The following is a 13,626-nucleotide window of genomic DNA, read 5'->3' as shown; positions in this document are numbered from 1 at the left end:
ATAGCCAGGTACGTAGGTAGCTAGATAGGTATGAATTCAGGAAGGAAGCTAGGTAGTCAGATAGCTAGGAAGCTAACTAGATAAGTAGGTAGGTAGGCCAGTAACTTAAGAGGTAAGTATATAGGTAGCTAGCTATGTAGGTAGGCCGGTAGTCAGGTAGCTAAGTAGGTAGGTAAAAGCTATGTAGATATGGAGGTTGGTTGATAGGTAAGTAGGTACATAGGTAGGTAGTTAGCAAGGCAGGTAGCTAAGTAGGTACATAGCCAAGAAAAGAGGTAAGTAAGTAGGTAGATAACCAAGTACCTAGGAAGGTAAATAGGTAGGTAGCTATGTAAGTAGGTGTGTGTACAGCTAAAAGAGGTGCTCACTCGCATAGGGATGAGGGGGAATTCTCCTGCATTCCCCAATAGTGAGCAACCAATTGTAGGCAGGGGCGGACCTATACTTTGGTGGCCTGTGCCCCCCACCCCATTTACTGCTGATTTACAACCTGCATTATACTTCAGAGCTGTATTCATAATTCTGCCTATGATTAATGGCGACATGTTAAACAAATGAGCTGCTGCAAAGGGTGTGGACCCCCAGTGACACCCAATCAGTTTGACTCGGGCCATGACCGGGAGCAGAGTCTAAGCACCCTTTAAGGTTTTTACCTTTTATCCGACTTCAGGATGAGGAAGCTGGACTTCTGCTTCTAGAAAGTACAGTGACCCCCTCGACCTACGATGGCCCCGACATACGATCATTTCAACATGCGATGGCCTCTCGGAGAGCAGCATCAACATACGATGCTTTTGTATGTCGGGGCCATCGCATAAACGGCTATCCGGCAGCGCAGACTGCTTCAGCTGCCACCGGATAGCCGTTTACGGTGCCCCGTGTGCTCCGCTGACGATCACTTACCTGTCCTCGGGGCTCCGGCGCGTCCTCTTCGGGATCCTCTGCATCGTCGGCGCTCTCCATCGTCGTCATCACGTCGCTGCGCACGCCGTCCCGTCATCCAATAGGAGCGGTGTGCGTAGCGACATGATGGCGGCGACGGAGAGCGAGGATGCCGGGGAAGCAGAGGCCTTACCAGAGCATCGGGGACACCCCGGGGACGCGACGACAGCGATGGACGGCGACATCCAGGGCAGCGGTGACGGTCCGGAGCGGCGGGGACAGGTGAGTACAACTTCCTCTACCAGTGGTCTTCAACCTGCGGACCTCCAGATGTTGCAAAATTACAACTCCCAGCATGCCCGGACAGCCGTTGGCTGTCCGGGCATGCTGGGTGTTGTAGTTTTGCAACATCTGGAGGTCCGCAGGTTGTAGGCCACTGTCCTATACTTTACATTGATCGGATCCCTCAACATACGATGGTTTCAACAAACGATGGTTCATTTGGAACGGATTCCCATCGTATGTTGAGGGATCACTGTACCAGGTTGCTCCATGGTTGTGGTATTGATAATGGCGTGCCCAGATGGTACCGATGCATGGCACCAGATGGTCAGGCAGTAAGTGTAATTAGCAAGATGGGTCGTGCACTGGCAAATCTCAATTGCTTCTGCTCCACTTGGAATGTACTTAGGGGGAGATTTATCAAAACCTGTCCAGAGGAAAAGCTGTTCAGTTGCCCATAGCAACCAATCAGATCGCTACTTTCATTTTTAGCAAGGCCTCTGCAAGATGAAAGAAGCGATCTGATTGGTTGCTATGGGCAACTGGGCAACTTTTCCTCTGCACCGGTTTTGATAAATCTCCCCCTTAATCCTTTAACATCTTTCCTCTTTCATTTTAGTGTCCATTGCTAATTCCACCCCTGAATGTGATCTTGATAAAATAGCCATCACTGGTGGTGAATATACTCTGACCAATGGAGGAAATGTTGGCAGCATAGTGCAGTACACCTGCCCTGAAGGAAAGTACCCATACCCGTCATCTTTACGAGAGTGCCTTCCCAAAGGTCAATGGACAGATGAGCAAAAGAAAGCCCAATGCAAAGGTAATTGACTATGTATCTGAGGAGTTTTATATGCAACAAACAGGGGTGTAGCTATAGGGGGTGATGAGGTAGCATTTGTACCTAATCCCTGGTGCCTGTCACATAAGACAACACCAGTATTTTAAACGGCATGTGGTAGATGGTGCCCCTGATAAAGAGAGAGGAAGTTCTAGAAACGCGTTGTCCATAATGAGTCCTTTAATATTTTCTTATAACAGTCCAGTAACGCTGATTTAAATGATACATCCTTGTTTTGGGTGATTCCTTGGAGTCCTCTCTGCTGTTCTTGATTACATATTGGGGCCCACAAGCTACACTGATAAAGAGAGAAGAAGTTCTAGAAACGCGTTGTCCATAATGAGTCCTTTAATATTTTCTTATAACAGTCCAATAACGCTGATTTAAATTATACATCCTTGTTTTGGGTGATTCCTTGGAGTCCTCTCTGCTGTTCTTGATTACATATTGGGGCCCACAAGCTACACTGATAAAGAGAGAAGAAGTTCTAGAAACGCGTTGTCCATAATGAGTCCTTTAATATTTTCTTATAACAGTCCAATAACGCTGATTTAAATTATACATCCTTGTTTTGGGTGATTCCTTGGAGTCCTCTCTGCTGTTCTTGATTACATATTGGGGCCCACAAGCTACACTTAGGGCAATTAAAGGGGTACTCCCATGGAAACCTTTTTTTTTTTTTTAAATCAACTGGTGCCAGAAAGTTAAACAGATTTGTAAAGCACTTCTATTAAATAATCTTAATCCTTCCAGTAGTTTTTAGGGGCTGTATACTAAAGAGAAATCCAAAAAGGAAATGCATTTCCTCTGATGTCATGACCACAGTGCTCTCTGCTGACCTCTGCTGTCCATTTTTAGGAACTGGAGAAAATCCCCATAGCAAACATGCTGCTCTGAACAGTTCCTAAAATGGACAGCAGAGGTCAGCAGAGAGCACTGTGGTCAGGACATCAAAGGAAATGCATTTCTTTTTTTTTGTTTTCTCTTTAGTATATAGCCACTAAAAAGTACTGGAAGGATTAAGATTTTTTAATAGAAGTGATTTACAAATCTGTTTAACTTTCTGGCACCAGTTGATTTAAAAAAAAGAAAACGTTTTCCATGGGAGTACCCCTTTAAGAATATGATATATGACTTTGCCACTTGGTAATATCTGACCTAGGTACCTAGAAGGCAGCAAATAAAATTATCAACCCATTACAGTAATTAAAATGATGCAGAACGGACACTATAAGCTGTACTCATAAACAAAGTTAAAGGGGTATTCCAGGGAAAACCTTTTTTTTTTTTATATCAACTGGCTCCAGAAAGTTAAACAGATTTGGAAATTACTTCTATTTAAAAATCTTAATCCTTCCAATAATTATCAGCTGCTGAAGTTGAGTTGTTGTTTTCTGTCTGGCAACAGTGCTCTCTGCTGACATCTCTGCTTGTCTCGGGAACTGCACAGAGTAGAAGAGGTTTGCTATGGGGATTTGCTTCTAAACTGGGCGGTTCCCGAGACAGGTGTCATCAGAGAGCACTTAGACAGAAAAGAACAACTCAACTTCAGCAGCTCATAAGTACTGAAAGGATTAAGATTTTTTAATAGAAGTAATTTACAAATCTGTTTAACTTTCTGGAGCCAGTTGATATATAAAAAAAAGTTTTTTCCTGGATAACTCCTTTAACCCTCCATATATCCATATATCTTGGCCCTGCAGTGCCCTTATGCTTATGTCCATTCTGTTATGTTAAAAAACACTCAATTGCCCGCCTCGAGGCGGGCAATTGAGTGTTTTTTAACATAACAGAACGGACATAAGCATAAGGGCACTGCAGGGCCAATATATATGGATATATGGAGGGTTAACTCCGTTTATGAGTTCAGCTTATAGTGTCCGTTCTGCATCATTTTAATTACTGTTAGGGGTTGATAATTATATTTTAACCAGACACAATAAAGGTTAATTTTTAGGGGTTGTTTCAAAAGGTTTTTTTTTTAACCCGGGCTTTTGCCCTGGGGTTTGGTTATTCATTAGTTAAAGGGGCACTCTAGTGGAATTTTGTTTTTTTTAATCAGATTTGTAAATTACTTATGTTAAAAAATCTTTATCCTTCCAGTACGTATTAGCTGCTAAATACTACAGAGAATTTTTTTTTTGTGTTTCTTTTTTTTTTCTTTCCACGGTGCTCTCTCCGCTGACACCTCTGTCTGTATCAGGAACTGTCCAGAACAGGAGCAAATCCCCATAGCAAACCTATGCTGCTCTGGACAGTTCCTGATATAGACAGAGGTGTCAGCAGAGAGCACTGTGAAAATAAAATAAAAAAGAAACCCAAAAACAAAAGAACTTCCTCTGTAATATACAGTCGCTAATAAGTACTGGAAGCATAAAGATTTTTTTTTAATAGAAGTAATTTACAAATCTGTTTAACTTTCTGGCACCAGTTGATTAAAATAAAGGAATGTTTTCCATCGGAGTACCCCTTACTGCCCTAGGGTCATTTAGGTAAATCATTTGTTTCTATCCCCCACAGTTGTGCAGTGCCCCAGACCTGTCATGTTTGAAAACGGAGAGCTCTATCCCCGAAAAATGAGACATTTTGTGGGCGACGTCCTGCACTTCGACTGCTGGGGAGGATTTAAAATGATTGGACCTCAAAACCGCACTTGTCAGGAAAATGGAAAATGGAGTGGAGAAGAAACGAAATGTGACGATGAAGGTATATATGAATCTCTAATAAAATGTAAAATATATTGTAAAATAATGAAGGAATATATAAAAAGAAGGTTACGTTTAAAGTAATAATATAATATACTATATAATAAAATGTTAAATATACAATATGTACTAAACCCAGGGGTAAAGTCCTGCAAAAAGAAGTGAGGGAACTCACCCATGATTTCCACTCAAGGGCTGGTCCTACTAATGGGAATGGTGTTCCTGCTCTGAAAAAAGTGCAGGAACTAAGTTCCCACGCGTTCCTGCAGGATTTGATCCCTGACTAAATCTGCTATGCTTATATACCAAGCAAAGCCGATGGCATTTAGCTTGTACAGTACAGGGTTAGAAAAACATGGATACCCCCTCCATAAACAGACCACACCTGTCCACAGGTTTTATGTAGTATTGTAACTAAGCCCTATTCACGCAAATGGTTTATCCCTAGATCACAAGTTATTCGCTATCCACAGGATCCACAGGTTAGGGAATAACAAACTGAATGACCTCTACTGATCACAAGAACCGAGGCCTCTTGAGCCCCAAATGAGTGGGGCGTCATCAAACATGACTGGCCAACACTCCATTGTCTATTTATGAGATTTCCAAACATAGCCAAGTGCATTACTGTCCCATAGACAATAAATGATGCAGCAGCCAAGGATATGCCCTGCTGCAGCAGGTGGCACCCATTCTTGTGTGTTAGGAATCACGGCACGTGGACAGCAGGTGGTGGATCCTCTGGGCCTGTGTAGAGGGAAACTTGAGCAGTGCCAGGGAGCGGGGTCTAAGGTGCCACTGGTTTTCACCAGAGCCAGCTGCAAAGCGGGATGGTCTTGCTGCGGCAGGTGGCACCTAGGTCACTACCCCTGGCACGACTCGTCCACACAGGTAGCTGGGGGGGGGGGGGTGACGTGGCACAGACAGAGACTGGCAGGATGTGGCAGACAGGACGTGGCGGGCAGGACGTGACTGGTAAGGCAAAAGGACAAGGCAGGAACACGGGAACAGGACAGGCCGGAATTCAGAACAGGTACATAGATTCGGGAACAGGACTTGACTCAAGAAAAGGACTTGACTCGGGAACAGGACTTGACTCGGGAGCAGGACCTGACTCGGGAGCAGGACCTGACTCGGGAGCAGGACCTGACTCGGGAGCAGGACCTGACTCGGGAGCAGGACTTGACTCGGGAGCAGAACTTGACTCGGGAGCAGGACTTGACTCGGGAGCAGGACTTGACTCGGGAACAGGACTTGACTCAGGAACAGGACTTGACTCGGGCATAGAACAATCACAGACAAAGACAAACAACCAAGATCGGCCCAGGGAGCAGGGAGGAGCAGATACTTTAAGACCAGGGACAGGTGCAAGCAGTTTAACTAATTGGGTATTTGCCCTTTAAGAAAGTGATCTCCGGCACGTGCACGCCCTAGAAGGCAGAGGCACGGGCGCTAGAACTGCAGGGACACATGGAACAGAGACACAGGACCGTAAGTAACAACGGGCTAAGATTCGCATGCGGGAGCGTCCCGTGATGCGAATCTCAGACCCTGCCGGTAGCAGGGACCGAAAGTGTTCACGGACTGTGAGTGCGGCCGGAGCGCAACTGTAACATTGTGATTGATGGTGGGACGGGGGAGTGTCATGGCATTCGCAGTTTAGAAGGGCAAATGCCCAAAGCTTGATTGTGGTTGTGCTCAGGATGGTGGAAGTGTTTTACCATTACTATTATACTCTGACACGTTTGTTCTCTTTCTTCTCTTCACCATTTCCATTCCACTTTAATAACCTCTTGGCTTTTCACATTATTCCCCCGGGCAGAGGGCGACTGTCCTAACCCAGGAATTCCTCTTGGGGCTACAAAAGTTGGTTCTTCCTACAAGATTGAGAACAAAGTGACGTATCAATGCCAACCTGAACTGTACATGTACGGCTCTAAGGAAAGAGTATGTATGGAGAACAAGAGATGGTCCGGAGCAGAACCCACCTGCAGATGTAAGAAAACTCAAAGTCTTAATGGAATTAGCTGCCGGAGACTTTATTATTCTCTCTCTTTTCTATAATCCATTGTCCTATCCTACAGCTAACCTGATTTTAGGGTAATGAGATAAAAGATTTCTTGTTATAAGGTTAATATTTGAATAATGAACATGTGAAACTCAAATTTTTTTTAATATCGTGCAAATGTTCATTGTATTTCATTAATGCAACTTAAAAGGAAAGGAAGCATGAAGTGCTCCAAAATCTCTTGGTAGACGGATGCGTTGACCTTGGAGATATCCAGTGCTGAAAAACTTATCCCCTATCCTAAGCATAGGGGACAAGTTTCAGATGGGGGGGGGGTCCGACCGCTGGGGCGCCCCGCGATCTCCAGTACGGGGCCCCGGCAGCCCGCGGGAAAGGAGCGTGTTGACCACCACACGAAGTGGCGGCTGACACGCCCCCTCAATACAACTGTATGGCAGAGCCGGAACACTGCCTTCGGCAATCTCCGGCTCTGCCATAGCGATGTATTGAGGGGGCGTGTCGGCCGCCGCTTTGTGGAGTGGTCGACACCCACTATCTGGCCAGCAAGCCATACAGGAGATCGCAGGGGGCCCTAGCGGTCAGATCCCCCGCGATTTGAAACTTATCCCCTATCCTTAGGATAGGGGAGAAGTTTTTTAGCACTGGACTACCCCTTTAATGAAGCACGGTGAACCCCCAAATCATAGTAATTGTGGAGGGGGATTTGGGGTTTTCATGAGCTGTAACCATAATCATCACAATTATAACAAATCACGGCTTGAACTATCTTTCTTTGTATGTAATTAGTATGTAATTAGTTTCACCTGTATGCATATGTATGGCCAATATAATACTTATGTGCATGTTTAAAGGGATACTCTAACTTAAAGTGTACTTGTCGGGCCAAAAAAAATTTAGCATATCAAACAGTCACGTGGAAAGTTTAAATTGGTCAGAGCCTCGGTGCTGAGACCCCCACCGATCAGGAGAATGAGCAGGGAAAAGCATGTGACCGATGCTGTTTCATGCTCACTGAAGACAGGCTCCATAGAAGGTGAGACAAAGGCTAGAAACAGCAGTTAGCTGAGAGCTTCTCCCCGCTGGTTGGTGGCGGTGCCAGTACCCATACCCCCCCAATGATGAACATTTTTGACTCATGTCTCTATGACATGTCAAACGTTTTCAAAAATGACAGCTACACTTTAAATTGTTTAAAATATAAAGTCATTGGGGGAGATTTATCAAAACCTGTGCAGAGGAAGAGTGGTGCAGTTGCCCATAGCAACCAATCAGATCGCTTCTTTCATTTTCCACAGGCCTCTAAAGAGGCCTGTGGAAAATGAAAGAAGCTATCTGATTGGTTGCTATGGGCAACTGCACCACTCTTCCTCTACACAGGTTTTGATAAATCTCCCCAATTCAGCAGCTTCGTTTGTCTTTATGTGTATACAGTTTCTATGCAGACCTATGCATGGTTACAGGCTACAAACCCTGTGTACCAGCCATGTTTACTGATCATACTAACCCAAGCACCAAGACTAAGTTCAACCCCAATATTTCCACCCTAGTCTCAGACCTCCACAAAACAATTCAGACCCCCCCAAAAAATATAGACCCCAGTATAAGGCACCAATGTAATATAGACCACAGATTTAGATGCCCAGAATAACACCTATCCCAGTATCTAAAGTAATACTGTAGTACAGACCCCACTATCTGACCCTCAGTGTAATACAGAGAGATGGACTATCACTCATTCTAGATGCTTCTTACACCGCATCCATGGAGCAGGAAGATGTAAAGGAGTGTAATGTGTAGGCGCCAGTGTTCAGTAGATGTAAATGAAGAGACTTCATAATCTTAAAGGGGTACTCCACCCCTAGACATCTTATCCCCTATCCAAAGGATAGGGGATAAGATGTCAGATCGCCGCGGTCCCGCTGCTGGGGACCCCCGGGATCCCCGCTGCGGCACCGCGCTATCATTACAGCACAGAGTGAGTTCGCTCTGTGCGTAATGACTGGCGATACGGGGGGATGGAGCAGCGTGACGTCATGGCGCCGCCCCTCGTGACATCACGGCCCGTCCCCTTAATGCAAGTCTATGGGAGGGGTGTGACGACTGCCATGCCCCCTCCCATAGACTTGTATTGAAAGGGGCGGGCCGTGACATCACGTGGGGCGGAGCCGTGACGTAACGATGCTCCGGCCCCTGTACCGCCCATCATTACGTGCAGAGCGAACTCGCTCTGTGCTGTAATGAGAGCGCGGTGCCGCAGCAGGGATCCCGGGGGTCCCCAGCAGCGGGACCACAGCGATCTGACATCTTATCCCCCATCCTTTGGATAGGGGATAAGATGTCTAGGGGCGGAGTACCCCTTTAAAGGTTATCATATCACTTTAGTCAGCGAAGAAGTGAGGGCAGAAGGGGATGCAGGGCACCTTCATTAGATGATCAAAAATGATCGCCGCGTCTCAAGTGAAAGTGAAACCTTCCTGGCAGCTCAGTGGTGCTGTTCGGGACCGTCATGGTCAAATCGCGGTGTCCTGAACAGCTTGCATGACACGAGGAGGATCCCTACCTGTCTCCTCTCTGTCCGATCGCCGAATGACTGCTCCGTCCCTGCCTGAGATCCAGGCAGCAGCAGTCGAGCGGCGATAACACTGATAAATGCCGTGCTATTGCATGGCAGTGATCAGTGTAGGAAATCAGTGTGTGCAATGTTATAGTCTTTTATGGGAGCTATAACATTGCAAAAAAAGACTGAAAATAAAGTGTTAATAAATGTGATTTAACCCCTTCCCTAATAAAAATCTGAACCTCCCCCCTTTACCCATAAAAAAATATGTAAATAAAAATAAACATATGGGGTATCGCTGCATGCGCAAATGTCCGAACTATAAAAATATATTGTTAATTAAACCGCACGGTCGATGTCGTACACGTAAAAAAAATTCCATAGTCCAAAATTGCATATTTTTGGTCACTTTTTATACCATAAAAAAAAAAGGATAAAAAAAGCGATCAAAAAGTCCAATCAAAAATGGTACCAATTAAAACTTCAGATCACGGCGCAAAAAATTAGCCCTCATACCGGCCCATACGCAGAAAAAATAAAAACGTTATAGGGGTCAGAAGATGACAATTTTTAAACGAATACATTTTCCTGCATGTAGTTATGATTTTTTTCCAGAAGTGCGACAAAATCAAACCTATATAAGTAGGGGATCATTTTAACCGTATGGACCTACAGAATAATGATAAGGTGTCATTGTTACCGAAAAATTTACTGCGTATCAAGACATCATGATGATTTTTAAGCCACCCTCACCTGACCCATTTCTCTCACCCAGGACAATACCTTTACATGGCATGTACGATCAGAAAAAAGGGCATATTTGTTCATCCAGAAATAGTTCCACTCTTGTTCAAAGGCTTGTATTAGGCTAGGTTTCCACTTGTTTTTTTTTTTTTCTGGCAGTTTTTGGAAAACTGCCACTGCAGTTTTTGAGCCAAAGTCAGAAGTGGATCCATAAGGGAGGAGAAGTGTGAGTCCTTCCTTTATATGTCCTATTCCTTTTTGAATACATTTCTGGCTTTGGCTCAAAAACTGCACTGGCAGCTTATCCAAAAACTGCCAGAAAAAAAAAAAACAAGTGGAAACCTAGCCTGACAGTTCTCTCCCATTTACAGTGGACCCTCAAGTTACAATATTAATTGGTTCCAGGACGACCATTGTATGTTGAAACCATTGTATGTTGAGACCAGAACTCTATGGAAACCTGGTAATTGGTTCTGAAGCCACCAAAATGTCATCCAAAAATAGGAAAAAGTGAGGATTAAAGAAAAATAAGTAGATAAGTAATACAGATAAAGCAAATCCTTACATATAAAAGTAAGAAAGAGCTGCTGGGAGCTGTAAATCACTGTCTATATCAGTGTTTCCCAACCAGAGTGGCTCCAGCTGTTGCAAAACTACAACTCCCAGCATGCCCGGACAGCCAAAGGCTGTCCGGGCATGCTGGGAGTTGTAGTTTTGGAACCGCTGGAGGCAACCTCTTTGAGAAACACTGGTCTATGTAGAGGACAGGAGCTTCTTCAGGGTCCTGTACAGAACACGCAATGTCCTAAAAAAAGTAAAATGGAGCCGCCCTCACCTGGTGTCCAAAGGAGAAGCTAACCCTGGTACAGGTAAAGAGTACAGAACATGTAATACCTCCCTGTACTGTAGGGGGCGCTAACAGACACCAGTCAGTGCATGCACTTCAGTAATACAGGTAAAGAGTAGTACAGAACATGTAATACCTCCCTGTACTGTAGGGGGCGCTACCAGACACCAGTCAGTGCATACACTTCAGTAATACAGGTAAAGAGTACAGAACATGTAATACCTCCCTGTACTGTAGGGGCACTACCAGACACCAGTCAGTGCATACACTTCAGTAATACAGGTAAAGAGTACAGAACATGTAATACCTCCCTGTACTGTAGGGGGCGCTACCAGACACCAGTCAGTGCATACACTTCAGTAATACAGGTAAAGAGTACAGAACATGTAATACCTCCCTGTACTGTAGGGGGCGCTACCAGACACCAGTCAGTGCATACACTTCAGTAATACAGGTAAAGAGTACAGAACATGTAATACCTCCCTGTACTGTAGGGGCACTACCAGACACCAGTCAGTGCATACACTTCAGTAATACAGGTAAAGAGTACAGAACATGTAATACCTCCCTGTACTGTAGGGGGCGCTACCAGACACCAGTCAGTGCATACACTTCAGTAATACAGGTAAAGAGTACAGAACATGTAATACCTCCCTGTACTGTAGGGGGCGCTACCAGACAGTCAGTGCATGCACTTCAGTAATACAGGTAAAGAGTACAGAACATGTAATACCTCCCTGTACTGTAGGTGGTGCTACCAGACAGTCAGTGCATGCACTTAAGGAATACAGGGGGTTTACCAGTGAAATATCCATTCTGATTGGTCAGTTCTTCCGGCCATTGACACGTTTCGCAAATTCCATAGCATTGTATGTTGAGTCTGGTTTCAAGTTACATTGGTCCAGAAAAGACCATTGTATGTTGAAACTATTGTATGTTGAGGCCATTGTAAGCTGAGGGATCACTGTACTTGAAGGGGCTTAGCTGCCATATCAGACACAACCAATAGACGAGAGTGGCGCCGTTTCTGGCAGGCACAGAGATCCCTGCTGAAGGTGACTGATGTTTCTCCTTTATCCACAGACTCGTATACGTTTGATACCCCAAAGGAGGTGGCGGAGACTTTTTCTGCTTCTCTTTCCGAAACGATTGAATCATCTGACCTAGATAAAGATGGAGAAGGTAGGAGAACAAGTACATGAAGAATACCTGTGTTATAGCAGGAGGGTAGACAGAACTGACGCTGTCCTATTATAAACATGAGCTGCCATAAAGTAGAATGCAAACAAACAAACTCACGTCAGATAAGTAAAACAAACAGAGCCAGGTCCAGGGTTCACTTTTATTTTGGAGTCTGGTTTCCTAAGAATTGAGGGTTGATGGCCAAATTACAATTCCCAGGTAAGGCGAGGTTCACACCACATTTTTGCAATACAGTTCCCGGATCAGGTTTTTGATAAAAAAAAAAAAAACTGATTCCTCAAAACCGGACTAAACTGTATCCGTTTTTTAAGAAAAAAAAAACATATATGTTTTGAACTTTTCATTCCATTATGAATAAAGTTTCCCTTGTTTAATTGAAATTCCAAGAAAAAAAACTGTGGAAAGTCAAAAACCGTATGGTGCAAACCAAATGGAACCGTACGCACATACGGGTCTGTACGGTTCCCATTGACTCCCATGTTTAAAAAAATATGGTTTAATATGGTTTTTCACCCAGAAAAAAAAAAGTATAAAACCGTATGGTTTGAAAAACGGAGACAACCATATACATTATGGTGCATACGGTTTTGTATGGGAAGTCTATGGGCACGGTTTTCTGTACAGTTGCATACGTTTTTTTTTTTTTTTTTTTTTTTTTATGAAACCGTATGCCGTAACCGTATAGCAAAATCATGGTGTGAACCCACCCTAACTGAGGTCATGGGAGATGTAGATTAGATTTCCTGAGAATTGCAGGAGGAGGAGTTGGTCAGCAATATAGAATACGGGTACATTCACACGGAGGGTTACGTGTGTGTCTCCTGCTGCGAGTGTTCTGCCGCCAATCTTCTGCTGCAGAATCTCCACAGCAGACCCCATTAAGGTCAACATAATCTTATGTAGATTTTTCACTGCAAACATTCTGCTGTGAAAAATTGGCCGCGGAACATCCGCAGTGGCTCAAACCAAAGTTGGAAACACGCTCGTAACCTGCACGTATGACTGCAGTCCAATGGTTTCTTCAGATGGGACTGAAATGCTGACAATTTGCTGAAGATATTCCCAATGAACATCTATAGGGAAGTCAAAATCTGTAACAAATCTGCAGCATATCAGTCCCACGTGGACATACACTAATGGGACTTTCGCAACGGTTGGATACATTGCGGATTTTCCGCATCACATTTGCATCGTTTTCCAAGTTTTCCATAAGTGGTCCTTGGCTCTTGGACAACTCTTCTGATTATTTTTCTCACTCCTCAGAAATCTTGGAGGAGCCCCTGGTGGAGGAAAATTTATATGAAGGAAATTTATCATTCTTTTCAAACCCATGGCTTTTATATGACAATTTTTTTTTTTTTTACTTACTTTTGCTTACATGCAACCTATTTATCAAATAGTCGCAAGACCTTGATAAATAAATCACACGTAAGCAAAACCCGGGTAACCCCCTTACAAAAGCATTTTTTAAAGCAGAAAAGTTTTCCTTTACATTAATAGCCGAAGTTCTTTATCTACCCTTATTACCAGTAGCGT

At 44.2% G+C, this 13,626-nt stretch overlaps 1 protein-coding gene across 2 annotated transcripts in view; it reads left to right on the top strand.

Moving 5' to 3' along the window:
• LOC130291744 (complement factor B-like) overlaps nucleotides 1-13,626 on the top strand; it is a 93,632-nt gene that overhangs the window by 48,867 nt on the left and 31,139 nt on the right. For both annotated transcript variants that reach the window (XM_056540943.1, XM_056540942.1), the window contains exons 3-6: nucleotides 1,784-1,987; nucleotides 4,526-4,711; nucleotides 6,533-6,706; nucleotides 11,971-12,069. In XM_056540943.1, the coding sequence (XP_056396918.1) occupies nucleotides 1,784-1,987; nucleotides 4,526-4,711; nucleotides 6,533-6,706; nucleotides 11,971-12,069 (663 nt within the window). The remainder of the gene's footprint in view (nucleotides 1-1,783; nucleotides 1,988-4,525; nucleotides 4,712-6,532; nucleotides 6,707-11,970; nucleotides 12,070-13,626) is intronic.

This window comes from Hyla sarda, chromosome 9 (assembly GCF_029499605.1).
Source record: "Hyla sarda isolate aHylSar1 chromosome 9, aHylSar1.hap1, whole genome shotgun sequence".
In the NCBI taxonomy this organism is placed as follows: domain Eukaryota; kingdom Metazoa; phylum Chordata; class Amphibia; order Anura; family Hylidae; genus Hyla; species Hyla sarda.
This window is presented reverse-complemented; position numbering and strand designations above follow the sequence as displayed.